Below are 21,369 nucleotides of genomic sequence, written 5' to 3'. Positions count from 1 at the left end.
AGAACTCCCCCAAAACCTAGCTCCCCCATACCATGAGCATCTCCATCAGTCCTAAGTAGAACCCCCTCTTTGTCCCATCCATTGAGACCATATCCGACCCTTCACTAAGAAAGTGCCACATAGTGGTCAAGGGATGTACTCTGGGAGTAGACAACCTGGGTTCAAATCTCAACACCAACATCTGAGACCTTGGGAAACTTTATCCCTCTGAGCCTCAGTTTCTTCTTTCATAAAGTAGAGTAGGAACTATAGTACTATAATTGTATGATACTTGCCCTAGAGCATGTTTATGAGGAATAAATGCGCTCATCTATGAAAAGCACTAGGAATGGGCTCTAAGAATACTATAAGTCTATTTAAGAATTTACTACTGTTATTACTCTGCACATAAACTTACGAATGTCAAACGTCAATTACATACAAAGCTCAAGTTTCTCCCTTCCAAGAGATCTTTCCTGATCCAGTTCTGTACATGATACATCTTTTCCTCTGGCTCCTACAGGGATCATCATCCATACAGCCATATACACATTCAATGCTTGGCATATTCTCACCTGACCTGCCATTTTGCTATCTAATCTTTTTTATAGAAGCATATTAACTCCTCAATTAAATCACAAGTTCCTTAAGAACATGTACTGTGTATTGTGCTTCAGTATATTCCTCCAAGTAGCTAGTTTAGTGTCTTGTGCATATGTGTGTATGCATATATACATTTTAGTATGCATATATATACACTGACATATATGTTCATGTGTGTATATGTGTGTGAGGAGAGAGAGAATGACTCAGTTTTCTTGCTTCTGCACCAGAATAGTGTTTCCTAGTGGAAACACTATTTCCTAGTGGAAACTAGTGGCTGAGAAGAGCCTTGGCCCAATTACTGCAACTTGGGCTCCAAGTTCTAATCCATTGAGGAAGAAATTGGATATTCACTGACACAGCTCTGTGACTAACTCTTGGGGTTCATGCCAACTCATGGGGTTCTTCTTCACAACCTTACTTCTCTTTATGTTATCAAGAAACAAAGCTGAATATTCCCTCTTTTCTCTACTGAATAAGAACTTGTGGGGTATCTGAATTGAGCTTTTGGGATCTCTCCGAAGTCAAGAAAGTATCACTGAGGATTCATATCTGTGAAATCACCAACAGAAGATGACTTTTCATTTTCTAGTGCAGAGAATCAAGCCTTATTTTGTAAGTGGAAGAATTAAAATTCTTACACCAAACAAGAATGCTAAAATAACATCTTCAGAATTTTGGAAGACTTTATAGATCATCCAATCCAGCCCTCTTATTTTACAGTTAAGGAAAATGAGGCTTGATATTGCGGTGATTTGTACAAGTCCATGCAGGAAATGCCCCTTACAGCTAGGATGAGAACTTAGATCTCCTGATCCTACAATATTGTTTTTTCTAAACAGCCAGCCTGTGTCCAAGGGCAACAGGCAGAGGGGATGAGTGGAAGGAAATACAGGCATCTCAAGATACTCAACACCATCTTGATAGGACCACGGTGTTCAATGCACTGTGATAAATGCACTTATAGGTCAACAACTCTGGATGATATTTGGTCCATTAAATAAACTCTAGTGAAGTCACATTATATTTATCATGTATATGGGCAGAAAACCATGATATTCTGTTTACTTGTAGTTCTGAAAACTCTGCCTTCTTAAGGGAAGGATCTGATTAATTTCTTCCCATCTAATTTGCAGAGCACATCACATACTCCTCTGGTTATTTCATTTCTAGTGTAGCATCCAGTATAGATTACTTTAGCTTGGGATACCAACCGTCCCCAACCTAATACTGTGAAAAAGAGAGGCTTGCAAACCGGCAACCTGCTGAACCTGCTGAGCTGCCTGGGTGCATAGGCAGGTCAGGAGCCAGCAGTATCAGCAGCTCAGCAGCTCAGCACCCAGTAGCTTGTCTAATGAGAAGAGAAGGATAGAATGTTCCCAGTAAGGTAAATCCCAATGATCAAGAGAAACAAAGCCATCCTCCCATGCTCTACCTACTGTCCACATTCTGTCTTGTAGAAAAGTGTGAATGCGGAAACGGAATGAAAGGAGGAATTAGTAACAAGCTGTAGGGTTGACAGCCTTCAGGAAATGGTCTTTCCAAGAGTCTCTAACTTCTCTCAGAAACCAGGTACCTGTTTAGTATTAATGGGGAAGGGGAGCCATGCAGAAGATTCCCATGCAAAGACAAACTAACTTGAGGGTAAAGTAAATATCATTTGAAAAACTCTTGGAAGGAACTTCCAAAGTCTTTTTTTCCTAAAAAGGATCTTGTTAAGAAGACATACATTGAAATGGAAAGATCAAGAAGCGGAGAATCTGAAAACAGGGGTTCTGGCCTTGGCCCTGTAACTGAGTAAGTATGTACTTCAAGCAAATCACATCTCACACCATGGGTCTCCATCCCCTCAACTGCAAAATAAGGGAGTGGAGTTTCACCAGTTGATCTCAAAACTCCCTTCCAGAACTTGCAGTCAAATAATAGTACTCTCTTCAGAAGATGCTCAAATGTTTTCATGTATCCTCTCTCAAGTGCTCCTCCACAGCTTATTTTAAATGAGTAACTAACAGGGAAATTAAAATTACTTCCGGTGTCAGGAAAAATCTTTCAGAAAGAGCCATAGGGCCCCCTGTCCTACAAAATTTAAAATAGTCCATTGCCAGAAACTCTGTACCAGTGAGACCTCGCTTAACCACTGCCTGAGTTGCTCCTTCCAGCTCCTTCTAGCTCCTTCTAGCTCCTCATTGCTCCTTCTAACCCATTCATGGTTATGGTTTCTTATGGGAGTTTCTTCAAGTTTCTTATGGGAGATGTTTCTTATGGGAGTTTCTTCAGGTTTCTATCAGGTTTCTTATGGGAGATGCTATTGCCATTTTGGATGGGACAGTGCTTCATTATGCCAGGCCATTCCTAGGCCCTACCTCTAAATGCCACTAATACCTCCTGGTCATTGTGGCAACCGTTACCACCCCCACATTTTCAAGTGCCCCTAGGAAATGGTACCACCCTGGTTATGAACAACTGAAACATTCACTATCAGAAGATATAGAACAAAGTATTTATTACTCTTAAATCACTTGAGCCTCATTGCATCTCAGGAACTCATGGGAAAAGGCTGAGAGAAAAACAATGTGTAGCTATTGTCTAAAGTGGGTTTTGGTTAGCTGTAGTTATAATCACTTCCGGCTGGGCCACTCTATCACCATCTTTTCCCTATACTTCAGCTCTCTGGTAACTGAGAGCTGGTAGCTGATGGATTTTTTTTTGTCCATTTGCTTTCCCCACCAGTTCATCCTCCACTCCTTCCCCTTTTCTTACCTGGGACAATGTCCTACATGACTCTGTGGGCAAAAGAAACACCAAGCAGTACAGCAAAAGTGTATGAGTCATTGTCTTCCACACAGCTGACTTTCTTGTTTCTACAAGAATAAATAAAAAGGCAAAATGTCTCCAATTTGAAGCTTTCATAGGTTCCATGCCACTGCAGACCCAATCAGTTCACCTATGAGACTGGGCAGTCTTCTTCTTCCATGCTGCCTACTCAGTCCTTTCTGCTCCAGAGGCAGTGTCCTGTGGCCTCCCATTGACTTCGTTCTCTAGGAGGTTGCAGTGAGAGCAGAGGCAGCAGTGGGAGACACAGGCAATTGCTGAGATATCCCCCACCCTCTACCGTTAGCTTGCACGTCACTCCTAACATGAGAACCCCTCCAAAGGAAGCTACTGCCTGCCAGATTTCACCTTGCCCGCATGGATATAATAAATAACAGCCTGTATTCAGGAGCAGGAATGATACTTCAGTCTCTGGGTTAGGCAGGGCTGAGAAGTCTGTGAATGGCTACAGTAGAAGATGAGCTGGGGTTCCTATGGGCAAACTCAGCCTAGAAATATCTTTTGAAGAGGCTTGGCCTATTATTCCTCACTCCCACCTAACTCTGGAGCCGTATGTTCATAGGTAACTGGTGATTTCTTCAAAACTGATCTTGAGCATGGTCTGTTATTGTTATTTCTACCAGGACTGATATCAAAACTAAACTGATTCCTCAACACCTAGAACAGTGCTTGACACATGGTTGGCACACAGTATATTCAGTAAAGAAGGAGGAAGGTAGGGAGGAGGGATGGAGGGGAGGTGGGTGGGAAGAGCTCATAATTTGTATCAGGGTCTGTGCTCTACAGGGGACTCACCTAAGCTAAGAAATTTAGTATTATACTTTAATAATGTTAATATATTTCATCTTGAGTTGAGATCATCCTTGAAAGTGATTTGCTGTTTCTTCACTTTTAGTTAAAAGGATTCAGAAGACTTGAATGTAATCAACAAAGGCCAGAAGCAATCACAATGGTTTATATTTGCTATTTGACCATTTTTAGCCAAGAAGAATTCTAGCCCAATCACGCATAATTCCATAGGAAACAACGTCATTATTTTAAAGACTAGGCACAATTCATCTTCCAATCATGTTTCCTCCATTGAAATACTTGTCTAGCTAAAATTCCACTGAAATTCAGTGATTATTTAAAATAGTTTGTATTGCCTATCTCAGTCTAGTATTAATACAGCTGTCCAAACATTTGTAGTTCTTACTTAAAGAGGCTACTTTGTTATTCATCATTTTAAATGTATTTTGTAGCAGTACAGAGGGACACACAATTTCAAGTAAAATTGTCAGCCATATTTTCATCCTTTATTCCTACCTAAGTTATTCAAACAGATGAAAATTATGGTATAAAAATCATCAAACTGACCTATCAGAATCATCACCAATGCAATTACTGCTTTGGGCAAAATAATCAAAATTGGAAAAAATTAAAGCCATTGATGAATTTGATAACATAATGCTCATGAAACTTAAGGATGACTCCATGTTTTTCTGAATCAAGTTGATTTTATCTTTCAAAACTCTCCTCACACAGAATATTCTTTTTCTTAATTAAAACTAATTCTAGAAAATGATTTAGGGGATGACACAAGACAACAAACTTTCATAATGTTAGCACTACACAGCACAGAAGCTCAAGTAGATATTTTTTTTAAAAAGGTGTATGATCAGCTGAGTTCTGCAAATCAGGATGAAAATCATTCTGTTTGCTTAAAATTTTAATGTACTATGTTGAAAATCTGTTTATTAAATTGCCATTTTGCTTTGCATTGTAAATATAGTTGCTATAATTTTTATGAAAAATGCTTTTGATTATTACCAAAATTACATTTCCGTTATGTCCAAATGAGGGCTTTGTGATCTCCGTGGAAGTGACCTTCATTATACTTTGCAGTATGGCCTTTTTTGATAGTTATGCTGCTGCACAGAGCCCAGAAGTTTTTAACATTTTCTTTACTTCCCAAGTCTACCTTGTAATAAAATAACTGAGGACCACAACTCTGACATGCTGTCTTTTTCCATGTTTCAGCAACAGTGTGATTTTAATTTTTAGCGTATTTTTCAGCTTTATCTAATTTCTTTTAACTGGAAGAAACATTTCTTAAAGCTGACCTTTTAAAAAACTTAGCCGATAAAACTGATTGCCCTTTAAATTAAGTAGCGTGTTTTAATCTGGGCTTGAATGAAATTATTTTTCTTTCAGAGTTGCTGACATTAAACCATAGTCATTAGCTTTTTTCTAGTTCTATGAAGCAGAAAGTTTAAAAGAAGCAAAAACGTGTAGCGGCAAAACAGTAGTGTGACTCTAATCTTTTGAGCACCCACCTCCTATTCACCAGAGCCTCTGTCCTCATTTTCTCGTGAAAAGCCACAGGCATCTAGTGGTTCTGACCTCCCTCCCCCGGGTCAGCAGGGGTAACTCTAGTATAACTCTTGCCTCTCAAACAAATGTTTGAAATGTTGGTTTACCATGTCCTAAGCCAAAAAATTCATTATAGACATTTATTTCAGAAAAGGTTTACCCATCAAGAACATACAAATACAACCTAAACATAAGTCACTTCATGTGATTCATATTAAAAAAAAAATCATTAGTATTGCAATTTCCTAAGGTGATATGTGCCAAATACAAAAGCATTAGAAATTTTTTAAAATAAAAATTAAGAAACTGTTTTCCCTCTCCCTTATTTAGAAAAAAAAAAAAAAATGTGGGGTGGGGGGAGGGGAACAAAAAAGGAACAGCAAAGTATACTAGTAGGGCGGCTGCATCTACAAAGAAATAACATTTCCAACCCTCCAACCCATTCTCTGCTGTCTGCTTTCCAAACCTGAAGAAGCTACTTAAGATGTTAATCTATACGTTTGTTCAACAAACAAAAAATGAGCGCCTTATGTCTGAGCAATGTCCTAGCAGTTAGAACAAGGATGGCTTCTTTCCCACAGTCCCTCACAACTCTGGGAATTCACGGTGTGACAGATCTGATGCACACCCGGGGGCGCTGGGAACTTGGACCAGGGCTTTCTCCCTAGAGACTGTAAGACTCTGAGAATCAAAGCCAAATGAATCAACATGACAGGAAGCATTCCAAAATTCCAGATTCCACAAATCGAGTCTCATCTTTGTGAGCCACTTAATTACAGAATATCTCTTCCTATTTCTATGTAGAATTTCTTCACCTAAAAGCCATACAGTTGACTGACTACAGGCCCAGCTTCCTAATGTAAGACAAAACAGGCAAAAGGAAAACATGTGAACTGCAGGCCGGGACACGTTCAGTGTTTGGCTCCTTTAGAAAAAAAAATTGCTTGACTGAAACACACACACACACACACACACACACCAATAGAGACAAGCAATTTTACAAGACAATTTTAAAAAGAAATTTTTAAAACCTCACCTCTGACTTAAGAAAAAAAAAAAGTATTGGACTAGAAGTCACAAATCACAGTAATCAAAAAGGTAAACAAAACTCCAGACAGAACTTTATCAGACAACCAGAAGGATTTCAATCACCAGCTTGGTCAGCTCACAGTCTGCGGCTGCTACTTGCATAATTAGACTTTGTAATGAATTACTGAGACTTCAAGTGAGATTTCACAAAGTGTTGTAGAAGTTCCCAGACTGTGGGTGTACACTTCAGATGATCTCAGGGGTGGAAGATTCCACAGCATCTGTCATTAACCATCCCTCTGCTTTCCCTTTAGTTAATGACCAGTCCATCCCTCCTGCCTGAATACAGACATTATGGAAGGGAAAAACAGAAGAAAGCAAACAGTTATTGTCTGTTGACTATTTAGAATTTGAACTCAGGTCTGTAACTTTTTTTTTTAAGTATGTCATGTGGCTTTTCTAAAATAAGAAAGAGCTGATCTTTGGTTGGTTGGTTTGTTTTTTGTTTCTTGTTTTTTTTTGTTTTTTTCTGTTTTTTTGAGACTGAGTTTTGCTCTGTCACCCAGGCTGGAGTGCAGTGGAGCAATCTTGGTGAAAGAGCTGATCTTTGAATGGGGTTTAATTTTTTCAGAGCATTTCCACACACTGGCATACCTAGGAGATATTGTGAGTTCAGTTCCAGACCACCGTAATAATGTAAGATTGCAATAAAGCAAGTCGAAATAATTTTTTGGTTCCCTAGTGCATGTAAAAGTTGCGAGAACACTATACTGTTTTCTATTAAATGTGCAATAATAGTATTATGTCTAAAAAATGTACATACCTTTATTAAAAATATTTTATTGCTAAAAATTGTTACCAATTATCTGAGCCTTCAGCAAGTCCTAATCTTTCTCCTGTGGAAAGTCTTGCCTTAATGTTGATGGCTGCTAACTGATCAGAGTGGTGGTTGCTGAAGACTGGGGTGGCCAAAGCAATTTCTTAAAATACGACTGTAATGAAATTTGCCACATTGATTGACTTGTTTTCATGAAAGATTTCTCTGTAGCATGTTACGTTGTTTGATAGCAGTAGAACTTCTTTTAAAATTGGAGTCAGTCCTCTCAAACCCACCTGCTGTCTTATCAACTAATAATGTAATATTCTAAATCCTTTGTTGTCATTTCAACAATGTTTAGGGGATCTTCACCAGGAGTAGAGTACACCTCAAGAAACTGCTTCCTTGTCTAATCCATAACAAGCAACTTCTCATTCATTAAAGTGTTTTCATGAGATCGCAGCAATTCAGTTACATCTTCAGGCTTCACTTCTAATTCTAGTTTTCTTGTTATTTTCACCACATTTACCGTTACTCCCTCCACTGAAGTCTTAAACCCTCAAAGTCATTCATGAGGGTCAGAATCAACTTGTTTCAAATGCCAATTAATGTTGATATTTCGACTTCCTCCCATGTTCTTAATGGCATCTAAAATGACAAATCCGCCAGGTGCGGTGGCTCATGCCTGTAATCCCAGCACTGTGGGAGGTCGAGGGGGCAGATCACCAGAGGTCAGGAGTTCGAGACCAGCTTGGTCAACATGGTGAAACCCTGTCTTTGTTGAAAAAAAAAAAAAAAATTAGCCGGGTGTGGTTGTGGGTGTAATCCCAGTTACTTGGGAGGCTGAAGCAGGAAAATCACTTGAGCCTGGGAGGTGGATTGCACCATTGGACCCAGCCTGGGTGACAAGAGTGAACTCCATCTCAAAAATAAAACAAAATACAATACAATGACAAACCCTTTCCAGAAGGTTTTCAATTTACTTCGCCTAGATCTATCAGAGGAGTCACTATCTATGGCAGCTATAGCCTTACAAAATGTATTTCTTGAATAATAAGGCTTTAAAGTCAAAATGACTCCTTAATCCCTGGGCTACATAATGCATGTTATGTTAGCAGGCATGAAAGTAACATTAATCTCCTTATACAATTTCATCAGAGCTCTATAAGTGACCAGATGCATTGCTCATTGCTATGAGCTGTAATATTTTGAAAGGAATCTTTGTGTCTGAGCAGAAGATCTCAACAGTGGGCTTAAATATTCAGTAAACCATGCTATAAACAGATGTGCTATCATCCAGGTTTTGTTATTCCGTATAATTATACAGCACAGGTACTGCAGATTTAGCATAATTCTTAAGGGCCATAGGATTTTCAGAATGCTAAAGGAGCATTGGCTTCTGTGCAAAGTCATCAACTGCATTAGCCCCCAGCAAGAGAGTCAGCCTGTCCTTTGAAGTTTTGAAACCAGTCACTGAATTCTCTCTGGCTATGAAAGTCCAAGATGTCATCTTCTTCCAATAGAAGGCTCTTTTGTCTCCGTTGAAAATTCATTGTTTAGTGCAGCCACCTTCATCATCCCAGAACTTTGGAAGGTGGGGGTGGGTGGATCACTTTGAGCTCAGGAGTTCGAGATCAGCCTGGAGGACATAGAGATCAGCCTGGACGACATGGCAAAACCCTGTCTCTATGAAAAACACAAAAAATAGCCAGGTATGATGGTTCATGCCTGCAATCCCAGCTATTCAGAAGGCTGAGGTTGGAGGATCAATTGAGCTCAGGAAGTGGAAGTTTCAGTAAGCCAAGATTGTGCACTACACTCCAGCCTGGGAGACAGAGTGAGACCCTGTATGAAAAAACATAATAAAAAATAAATATTAAAAAAATTTAAAAACTTTAAATCATGTTCATTGGTTCCTCTGAGGATTGGCCAGTTTCTCCAAAGCTTCTGTATTGGACACTTTCCCCTTTATGAATGCAGGTTTCAGCTGAAGCCAGGTAATAGATGATGACTCACATCTGAAATGTAAACAGTAAATAGGGATGAGCATGTGCAGATGGCAGCTGTGTCAGGCACTTGGTGAAGGTATGCCTGGGGCTCATCCACCTTGTGACTCACCAAAAAGCCAAAGAGAGAATTTCATCTGACTGTCAGAGGCTGCCAGGATAAAGAAACTAGGAAAATAAACAAAACTGGGTAAGGAATTTTAAATAACCAGGTAAAGCCAAACTTTTACGGCACTTGCAGCACTTCTAGAACTGTGTCATATAGAAATAACTGGAAGCACAGAAAAAATCAAAAGGTACAAGGCTGCTCATGGCAGTTGTATACAGAGTTAAAAAAAAAAAAGAATATGGAAAGTATAGATGTCAAACAATAATAAAGTAGATAATAAACTATATAAAGGAATATTATGCAAATATTAGAAACCTTTATGAAGTGCTTTGATATTATCAGTATGAGATAGTAATATTAATAAGAAAAGCCGTCTTTATCAGATGCTTATCCATAGAGAAACACTGGTGGGATTTCTCACCTACCCAGTAATGAATAAAGAACATTTTCAGCATCTAACAAAATATTGAAATTACTTTAATTGTAACAAAATGAGAAAAGGGACAATCCAAAACTACTAAAGAAAAGAAATCAAAAATTCTGAAATGGAGTAGAGTGCAGCAGCAGAGCACAGATCCTAAAGTTTATTCTCCTTTTCTGTTCCCTTTAACCAACTATAGAGTAGACAAAATCTTTAGAAATGTTACTAATACCTAGAAATCTAGAAAGAGGCAAAATACAGTAATTATTTTGTTTTTCCTCATCTAGCTAAGAACTTTAGAATTGGATGTTAGGGGTACATTGTGAAATCAGGAGAGGGAACAGTGAAACTGCCTCTTTCTGGTATAAATGAAGACTTTTGGGCTATACCTAGAGTCAAAGAAACAAGTCAGAACCTTAAGACATCTGCCACTGGCATACACAACCCATGAAAATGGAGTAAGTCCTGATACCACGCATTTAACAAAACCGCCGTATCAGAGAGCTAAGCCTAGGTGGGTGGGTTGCCCTCCATTTGTCCCTATCACTCATTGGAGTTATTCTCTGTTCTTCCACATCCTACTCTCTGCCCCAGGAAGCTGGCCTCTGCAGACTGTCTTGACTCTGGCTTCCAAGTGGCTTATTCCAATGGGAGTCATTGGCAGGAGATGAGAGGGTGGGAGGATAGAGAGATGAGGAGATGTATTCATTTTCTCTCCCTGCATGGTCACATTCCTGGCAGCGGCTGCTTTTCTCTGACCGCAGTTCCTGTTAGGCATTCTCTCTTATGCCTCAGTTGGCACCTGGCTCTAGGAATTCCCTCCTCTGGCCTCCCGCCTCCTCAGGCCTACAAATCATAATGGCTTTCCACTCCTGAGGCTTCCTGTTGCTTGTCTTGTTGAGTCTTTTAGCCCTTCCTGTATCTCTGTAAAAAAAAAAAAAAAAATTCTCTTCATTAAATTCTCTTCTTTTCAGCTAAATCTTCTTCAGGAAAATCCTATGGAGAACGCTGACTATTTGTTCCTGGAGCTTTCCCGATATACCAGGTGTCAGTGCTGCTGTAGAGCACCTCTTCTGCCTGGTCTCCCCCTTACACTGCAGAAAAGGAGATACAGCACAAAATGCCCCTACCTCAAACCTTATCCTGGTAAAGAATGAAGTAGTGTCAGATACGGAGAGAAAGGAGTCAAGAAGTCACCTTCTGTGTATCAGAGTAATTTAAGCACAAGGAAGATGAAAGGGGATGCATCCCAACAATGCAAACATATTATAGAGATATGTTTTGAAGAAAAACAAAGCAGAGCTTGTGTCAAAGAACCCAACATAAAAGTTAATATCACACACATATGCACATACACATACACATTTGCAAGGAAATTCTTCACAGTTAAAGATACAGAACAAGATAATACGAGCGTGTTTTTTATTACACATGAGTTCAAAGAAGAAAAGATAAAATAACAGATCAAGATAACTCTTGAAAAATCAAAATGCCATCATGAAATTCATAAATTAATTAGGAGCTTGAAGCAAAGAGACATCAATAGAAGCAAAGTATCAATATAAAGTGAAGATTTGAGGTAATCCAGCAGAAATATTTTAATGACGGAATCAGATTTCATTTTAGAAAGATTATTTTGCCAACAGTGCAGTGGGTAAGTCAGAAGGCAGAGGCCAGAACCGGGACGTCAGCGAAGAAGCCATTCCTTAGTTCAGGTGAAGAGTAACAAGGACCTAAACCAAGGCAATGACAGGGAGATGGATACAAAGAAGAAAAATGATGGGACCCAACGCCCAAAAGAGCAAGAGGGAGGAGTGAAGAGCAGAGGCTGTTATTAACTTTGGAGAAAAAGACAATAGTTTAGTGGGGGAAATGCATATATGAAAAGGGTAGCAAAAAGAGATGACATTGATGTTTTTAGAGTAAACTGTTCTGAGGCCGTTAATTAGGAGATGAAATAGAGAAAGAGGAGCAGTCTGGAAACAAAGAGAAATAAGGGAATTCAGCTGAAATTTGGGTAGTATTTAGCCTGAAATATTTGTTTTGAGATTTATGTATTTTCATTATGCAAATTTTTTCCTGAAGCACTTCTACTATTGTTCAGATTTCAATAGGCTTCCATCTTATTTTTTCTATAAAAGCCATGTTGTTATCACAACTGTAGGACATGTTAAGCCATGATGCCTCCTACTTTTGCAAAAGTACCCCAGCACTACGTCACTCACAAAGTCCAACATAAATACATAATAGTTCTAAAAATGCATGCAAATATGTATTTGTAAATATTTGTACATATAACGGTTGCATGTATAACAGTTGTTCTGGAGAGCTTATAACAGTTCATCTCAAAAGAATGATTTCTGACCTACAGATGTCTCTAAAAATTTTACATTTGAATGTTTACATAGTATAAACTATCATAACTGTGTTCATTGATGAGTAATAACTATTTCCTTTTTGACAAAATGAGGATATTGAGTGAGAAATTTTAGGTAGCATCTCTACTCTGATCGCATAGCTGTAGAGGGATTAAAAATGTGGACCTCTTGCCTCAATGGCTTAAATAATTACACTAAAATATGCATACTCACCCAACCAGTGATCTTTTAAAGCTATTTTACAAGTTGGAGTTTCAGATTATTTGTGAACTTTAGCTCCAGTCCATGTTTGGGTTCCTCTCTCTCTCTCTCTCTCTCTCTCTCTCTCTCTCTCTCTCAGTAGATATAGATATAGGAGCACTATGAATAATTATTTGTGATTAATTACTTCATAAATGAAGAGATAAAAATGTCCCCAAATGGATATTCAGAAGTAAAAAGCAATATGAAAATAAGGGGCTATCTAACCCCTAAAACCAAAAGATATTTCCATCTTCTCCAGTTCTCCATATTGGAGCCATATTTCCTCCTTTGGTTCCTTACTTTTTACATTCTTTCTAGTATTACATCTCTTTTCTCTCTATTTGCTTTACTTCTTGTTAGACTGCATCCTTTCAAACTTTTTAAATGAACATCTGTGGTTGAGAACTCTCTTAATCTTGGTATGTCTGAAAATACCGTATTTTACCCTCATTCTGGATAGCTAAACAAATGAGTACATGGTCAAAGTATCAGTGTTTCTATTCTAAAGGTGACTTGTTTACAATTTGGTTCTTGAGCAGGAAGAGAGTTTTGCACCAAAGAAGTTTTGAAATGGTTTTTCCAGCATGAGATGCCCGAAGGACAGCAGTGAAGGAGAACTGAGATACAGAGGCTCAGGGAAAAGAGAGCATTTCAGAGGCACAGGCACATCATTTTGGAGGAATACATGGCTATCTGAATAACCCAACTAAGAATCCTTACTTAAAGTCTAAACTTATGACAAGTACACACAGATTATGATTGTGTCTAGCAGCCATGAAACTAGTGAGGCATGAATGCAAATGTTTTTGTTTTTGTTTTATTTATTCATTCTTTTTTTTTGCATTATAACCCATGCAAGGTAACACACTGACTTTCAGTTTAAACTAGGTCTCTTCTGATTAATTCAGAATTTCCTCCTTCTTTTCCTCTTCCTTTCTCTCCTGGGATAATATTCTGGTGTCAGGAGAAAGACATCCATGGATGAAGCCTCCACAGTGGTAGCTTCTGCCAAGATGTACAATCATTGCTGGCCTTTGGGCATCAGTACTCAGCCCTGCTTTGCCCACACTGAAATAGCCATGTCCCACTCTCCTCTCTGGTAACCAGGTCCACATAGATCACACGGATTCTTTGTTTTCTCAGTGGCCAAAGACTATCTGCCTGGGTCAGGTCTGGTCTCTACCACTTCTCAGGGATGTGGAAAACTGCCTGTCCTTCATTCTGTGCTCTTCCTTCTCTCTCTTTTTGCTCTGATTGCTTCAGAACTCATAGAACCTTTTGTCTCCCAAAGCCCAGTTCTTGCTACAGGAAGCCCAGTTCTGTTTTCGGAAACAGCTGAAAACATGTCACGACTTAGGCATTTGGCATCAGCATTATGCTTCTCTTGTCTTCCCTTAGCAATTCCATCCCACCAAAGCATGTGATTAACAGCCCTCAGGAAATGACTCTGGGCACAGATACCAGTATCTGGAGAATCTCTTAAAATTGTGTGTGTGTGTGTATGTGTGTGTGTCTCATTGTTATAGAAGAATGGGCCAATGAAGAGGTATCTTTTCTGAACATTTTTTAAAGTTCTGAGCTCTCTACCTCAAAGGGTTATTACAGGCTGTTGTGATACACAATCAAAGAAGAAATTGCTAAGTACCCAGAACTCAATTCCCACGCAGGCTTTCGTTCTTGTACAAACACCTGGCTTAAGAGGTGTTCCAAATACTGGAAAAAGATAGGTATTTGGGGCAAGGAAGAAGAGTTTTCCTCCTGGTATGGGAAAGGGAAGAGGTTATATAAACTCCCTAGGTATCAGTTCCTGTACCACCAAATGCCTGTAGAAGTGAGAAGATATTCATGGATGACTCAGCATGTGAAGAGAACTGAACTTTGAGATCAAAGGCATTAAAGACCATCATAAAATGTCTCCATGCCCAAGCCTGCACAGAAGGGATAGTGTCACTCTCTTCCAACTGCAATGATGACTTGAGATTGCTTTAGACTCTCCAAATTCTTACCAGATCCTTAGTAGGAAATAGCCTCTCCAAACACAAAGCCAAGATAGAATTTCCTGCAAAAAATATTTGTAGGAAATCAAAGGGCGGTAGGGAGGACTCGTCCTATTAACTGATTTACAACTGATTTAGAATCTTTGAGGAAATGTGATATTTTAAAAGCCAGATGTATTATGAGATAAAATTTATAACTGCTACAACTAGAACATTATGCCAAGCACAGTATTTGCTAATACACATCATCTAATGCAGAGCAACTTTTACAAGTTCCTACTCTAATATGGATAGGATTTTTGTTTTTGTTATCAAACATGTTTAATTTGTATTTTGCAGTACAAAAGTTTCAAATTAACAAAGACCAATTCTCTATTATTCCATTCTTTTGAAATAGACATAGTTTGAGGAAACGGCGGTCATAATAAGCAATGGCTTTGTCTTATCAACAGCTGGATGTTCTCAAATTCAGCAGTTCAGGACTCACTTTGCATTTCTGTTAGAGGAATACACTGGACTCCTATTATCATTACACTTATTTTCCGAACTAGCCCCTCAGCCCACCCATGCCTGTCTGGAAACTGCTTACCCGGTCCATGTTTCCTGTGTTTGCAGCCAGCTGAATGGTGTACCTGGCCAGAGCTGACTGCATTAGGGGATGGCAGCTGATCCAACTGAACCCATCCATCCTCACCCCAGGAATTTTGAAATTTGGACAAGAAGAAAGAGATGGGACTCACTCTCTTTGTCGAGAGAAGCTGAAAAACCCAGCAATCCATAGCAGTAATTTCCACCTTCAATCGCCCATCGGGATTCCCAGAGGAGCTTTTAAAATGTACTCGTGCCTGGGCCCCACTTCAGAACCATTGAAATCAGAATTTCTGGGGCTGAGACTCAGACACTAATCTGTTGCCCCAAACTTTTCATCTCGAATAATTTAATTACAACTGAAAAATGGAAAGAACAGAACAATGAACATTGCATTTCCCTTCACCTGGATTGTGCTGTTAACATTAGGATAAATGATCTTTTAAATTCCACAGATGATATTAATATACATAACTGAGAAAAAAAAAACCCTAGGTGATACTAATATGTGATTGAGAACATCCCAACTGTAGAAAGAAGGACAGAGCAAAAGGAAGCAGATGCACCAAGAGGGGCAAAGATCATAAAGAGAGTCCCGAGGCGTCTCTACTAAAAAATACAAAAAAACTAGCCGAGCGAGGTGGCGGGCACCTGTAGTCCCAGCTACTCGGGAGGCTGAGGCAGGAGAATGGCGTAAAACCTGGGAGGCGGAGCTTGCAGTGAGCTGAGATCCGGCCACTGCACTCCAGCCCGGGAGACAGAGCAAGACTCCGTCTCAAAAAAAAAAAAAAAAAAAAAAAGAGAGTCCCGAGGCAACTCAGACCCCTGTGTCTCACACCCTGGGTTCTATGAGATCTCTGAGTATTACTAAAATGGAATCACCTTTGGGGCTTTAGCTAAGGAGTTGTTCATTGCAGTCAAAAGACTTCGGAGTTGTTCATTGCAGTCAAAATATTCAGGAATAATAGGCAGAAACAGTAGGTTCTATAGCGTCATCCCTATATAAAAATAAAATCAGGGGTTTTACTGGCCTGAGAGATGGCTCTTATGTTAAAAGAAATATATAAAAATAACAAATTCAGAAGCCATCAATTCCCAAGATAATAGGACTGATAGACTATGTGCTAAACTATGGTTCTTTGGAAGTAGCCACTGTCTCCTGAGATAGACTGTTGCCCACTATTGAATTAAGTCAAATCTCACACACACACACACCAGCAGTACCAAGTGGGGAAGGTGGCTGTGAGCCTGGTCTGCCCATATCACTGACCCATATCACTGACATGGGTTAGAATTACCAGAACATGCTGATGATAAAGAAGACTGATTTTCACTTGGTTCTATTGTCTTTTAGACATACTTAGAAATATTACCCTCTATAGGAACTGCACCCTGTTAATGCTTGAACCCAGGGCACATGACTTCCACTGACAAACCCTGTGCCCTCCTCCCATGTCCAATTTTAGAAAGAGCAATCAGTTACCAGGCCTGGTAACTGAATCCCCTGATCTCATCTGTGAAGAAGAGGTCTGATTTCTGTTTACACATTTCTATTCATTTTTCAAAAAAGACAATGATGTTATAACTCTATATTATGCAAATATTGTTAGAACAGGATTGTGGCTACATTATTTTAGGATACCATCGCTAAGGACACAAAGTACAAGTCTTGCAGTCTTTTAAGGCTAACCACTTGCCCGAAATATATTTGCAATTATGTATTTGAACTACGAATAAGTGGATTTTTTGAAACTATAGGTCTATGAATGAATTTTGAAAGAGGAAATGTAATAAACCAAAATGTGAGAAAAATTCAAGCCTCACTTTCGTCTGTCAGTTCACTTTAAGAGGCAAAAACACATTTTGTCAAATTTCAAAGGATAAACATTTTTAAGCAAAACTAAACTTTTAAAATTCACATTCAACAAATACTGACAAAGAATCAGAAAAAACAAATGAATGAAACATCAATTATACTATTTTAAAGAATAGTATGAAAAACAACAGAACTGTAGTTACATCCCCACAATACAAAGAATGACACAATGAAGACAAGCTTAAGAACCGAGAGAAATCTCCCGAAAGTCTACCTTCCTCTTGAGAAAGTCTCATCTGAGAAGAATGTGTAAGGCCAAGAGTTTTCATTGCCATAGGTTAGTCGTTGGCGCAAGATTTTTTGAGAAGGTATAAAAATATTCCTCAGTTTCAAGAAGGATTTGAGGCTAGTGATATCTTCATAATAAGCCAAAATTGTAGATAAAACATTACAAAGTCTGATGAGGGAAAATAATCATAAAAATGTTCATTAACTTCTGTATTTACACCTAGTAACTTGGAGATGATCAGAAAAAAAATGTTATTTAGAGGTTCCCATTTCCTATATACTGATCTTTGGATAAAATTAGTGGAGCACAGAATAACAGAGAAGAATAAATGAAAACAAAAATATTTTTATACAGACTTGTGCTCTTATTATATAAAGTGCCTCGAAGTTAACAAATTCCTTCTTATTCACTGTACATGTTCCCTTACTCACTGTATAAATTCACTTATTCACTACATATGTTATTAATTAAACCCCAAATTACCAAAGCCTCATACATACAGAATCATGAGTGGCTGGTCATCTCTGAAATTCCCCTCCAAAGGAAGTCATTGGAAGAAGGAGGACCTAGGACTACTCACTGTGGCTGGCCAAAGACAAAGTCACTGGCAAATTTGCCCCACTCCCTGGCAGCTGGAGATATGGACATTACTGGCTCTCCTCTGTCATACCTTGCTACAAATCAGCAGGCTGGGCTCTTGTACGAATGAGAGTCAAGTTAGCCCCGAATGGCAGCTCCCCAGGCTGGGCCCTGCGTTCCCACAGGCAGTCAGCCCCATGTGCAGGAGTGCTGCAGCCTGACAGACAAGTCCTGCATGGGAGTAGCTCCTGCAGTGGGAGGGGCACTGCACTGGAGAATGGATGAGTCACACTGGGTGACAGACACGGACTCTCACAAAAAGCAAAGGCTCCTGTCTTGGGCAAGGGATTCAAGACTGTGGTGGTAGCACAGGATATATGAACATGGCTATAGCTCCTTTGTTCTTACAAATCAGGCTGAGCCTAAAGATGAAATTTGGAAAACACGAGTGCCTCTGCTTTGGGCTCTGGTACTGACTGGCTGGCTTTCTGGTCACTAGGATTATGGTGGTATGGTTCCCTAATCATTCCTATCAGTCCCCAGTTGCAAGCACAAGGTAGTATTGCGATTTCTCACCTCCTTGTGGTCAGTGGGGCATGCAAGTAATTCTGCATGGTGCCGGCAATTCAGAATAATAGTTACTCCATTAGACTGGGTCCCTGAGTGACCGTGACAAGAAGAGGTCCCTGCTAACACATGATGATCATAAGAAAGGATTACTTCTGGCTGGGCACAGTGGCTTACACCTGTAATCCCAGCATTTTGGGAGGCCAAGGCAGGTGGGTCACGAGGTCAGGAGATTAAGACCATCCTAGCTAACATGGTGAAATCCTGTCTCTACTAATATATATATATATATATAAATAGCTGGGTGTGGTGGCGGGTGCCTAGAGTCCCAGTTACTCGGGAGGCTGAAGCAGGAGAATGGTGTGAACCTGGGAGGTGGGGCTTGCGGTGAGCCAGGATCCCACCACTGCACTCCAGCCTGGGTCACAGAGCAAGACTCCATTGCAAAAAAAAAAAAAGAAAGAAAGAAAGAAAGGATTACTTCTTACTATTCTTAGTCCCTGAGATTTGGGAGCTATTTGTCACCTCAGCATAACCTACCCTACACTGACTGATACAAGGACAAAGACTCTCAAAAAGCAACATGGTCAGTGACGTATCTTTTTTAAATTTGAAACACTCAAAAATTCTTTTTTTCTTGTATTTATGAACTTCTTAGCTTCCCAAATCCCATGTTTGAAAAGCTATATCTATATCTAGAGCATGGCATTTTTCAATATCCTCATGAAGGTCTCCTAGTATACTGAAAGACACCCCTTAATTTTAATCTCAGCATTCCCCCTTCCTCATTTTGTTTCCTTGGTTAGTCTTGATCTTCTAGGAAGTGACCAGGGAAGGATGGGAAAGTTCCCAGCTGCTGTGAGTACTGTGTTGCTATTTTTCTCTAGTTCTAGGTTTGTGAATCCCCTTGAGGACTGAATACTCCCCTTAAAATTCACTCAAGTCTACTCCTCAGATGGGAAAATTCCATCTTTTAAAAAATATAGGTTGGCCACAGAGCCTCACACCTGTAATCCCAGTACTTTGGGAGGCTGAGGCAGGAATGCTTGAGGCCAGGAGTTCAAGACTAGCCTGAGCAACATAATGATACCTTGTCTCTACTAAAAAAAAAAAAAAAAAATTAGCTGGGCATGGTGGTGCACACCTGTAGCCCTGGCCACTCAGGAGGTTGACATGGTGACATGGGAGGATCACTTGAGCCCAGGAGATTGAGGCTACAGTGAGTGGAGACTATGCCACTGGACTCCAGCCAGGGTGACAGGGTAAGAAATATATATATATATATATATATATATATATATGCTTTATTTTTTAGAGTAGTTTTAGGTTTACAGCAAAATTGAGGCAAAAGTCCAGAGATTTCCCAAATATCCCTACCCCCCCATACACACAACCTCCCCCACTATCAACATCTCACAGTAGGTGATGCATTTGTTACAACTGGTGAGTCTACACTAACACATCCTCACCAGTTGCATTGTCATTATGTATATACAAAATGCCCAGTGTGCCATGCATCTGTGGATATATCAATTCATATCAAATATGACCCCTAACCTCCCAGAGTTCACACTTCTAGTTGGAAGAAGAAAACACATAAATATGAAAAACATACAAGATCTTCTCTACTAATAGCTGAGGCAGTCACTCCCAACAAGGGAGGAGTTGACAGAGACTAGGCTGGTCAGGAGCCACTTCATGGAGAATATAGGGACAGACCAGGCCTTGAAGGATATGTCTTATCTACACTGATAAGCAAAGTTTTGGCAGCAGGAGAGACTGTTTAATGGTTAATGGTTCGCTTGTTCAGTAAACGTTTATTGAGCATCTACCAGAGATCAGGAATGTAAAAAATGGAAGTGTTCTTGAAGATCATCTAAGCCCAGTCCTGCACAGCACAAATGAGGAAGCCAACCCAGCTATTATTTCCAGAGCTGGGACTCCCAACTTTTGAAAAGGCAGGTGCTTGTACTGGCCTAAACCAAATGAAGCAGGACTCCCAGCCATGGCTCCAGCCTCATCCCTAGTCACTCTCTGACTCACACATCATCCTCTGGTGATGCTGTACTGATGGTTTCATCACATTTTTTCAAGCCTGCAAGCCTTCATGCCTGCTGTGTGTGCCCTGTGCCTAAGGGACATCTTTCCCATCTCCGTTCCCTGGCTGACTCCTTGTACTCAGTCAGGTTCAACCTAACTCTCTTCTTGAGTAGGTCTCCTCCAAAGCCCTAGGTGAAACTGAGTACCCATTCTTTTGCATACATCTGCCTTATCGCTGATTTTGTAATGCTGGAATCCAAATCCTCCCCTCTGCAATCATCTCCATGAAGGCTGTGGCCTGCCTTGTCCTGCTGATCTTGCTCCAGCCATACAAACTGGCTCACATTGCTTTTCCTCTCCACTGGGCTTTGCTGTAGCCTGAAAGTCTTCTGCCCCTCTCCACACATAGCTTCACCTGGCTGACTCATTCTCATCCTCAAGTGCCTCTTCCCCTGTTAGCCCTTCCTGGCCATCTACTCTGGCCTAGCTTCTCCCTTTTTGCCACCATGGGACGTGGTGCACAAGACTGGCACCACCTCATCATCTAGGTTCTAGTTCAAATGTCATCTCCTCAGGGAAGCATTCTCTGAGGTGGCAATCATTATTTACCTACCCCAGTCCACAATGCCTTCTTCCTTGTCCAAAAAGTCAGATTTGATGGCCCATGATTATTTTGAATGAACTGTGATAATATAGCTCTTCTTCATTGGTCACGAAACTACAT

General features: G+C 39.9%; 1 protein-coding gene across 2 annotated transcripts in view; it reads right to left on the bottom strand.

Moving 5' to 3' along the window:
* ADGRF2 (adhesion G protein-coupled receptor F2) overlaps positions 1–18,443 on the bottom strand; it is a 37,360-nt gene extending 18,917 nt beyond the window's left edge. For both annotated transcript variants that reach the window (XM_033217399.1, XM_033217400.1), the window contains exons 1-2: positions 18,130–18,443; positions 3,343–3,443 (exon numbers count right to left, since the gene is read on the bottom strand). In XM_033217399.1, coding sequence (XP_033073290.1) covers positions 3,343–3,414 — 72 coding nt within the window. In that variant the 5' untranslated portion in view covers positions 3,415–3,443; positions 18,130–18,443. The remainder of the gene's footprint in view (positions 1–3,342; positions 3,444–18,129) is intronic.
* Between the last annotated feature and the right edge of the window lie 2,926 nt (positions 18,444–21,369).

This window comes from Trachypithecus francoisi, unplaced genomic scaffold (assembly GCF_009764315.1).
Source record: "Trachypithecus francoisi isolate TF-2019V2 unplaced genomic scaffold, Tfra_2.0 Lachesis_group10, whole genome shotgun sequence".
Lineage (NCBI taxonomy): Eukaryota > Metazoa > Chordata > Mammalia > Primates > Cercopithecidae > Trachypithecus > Trachypithecus francoisi.
This window is presented reverse-complemented; position numbering and strand designations above follow the sequence as displayed.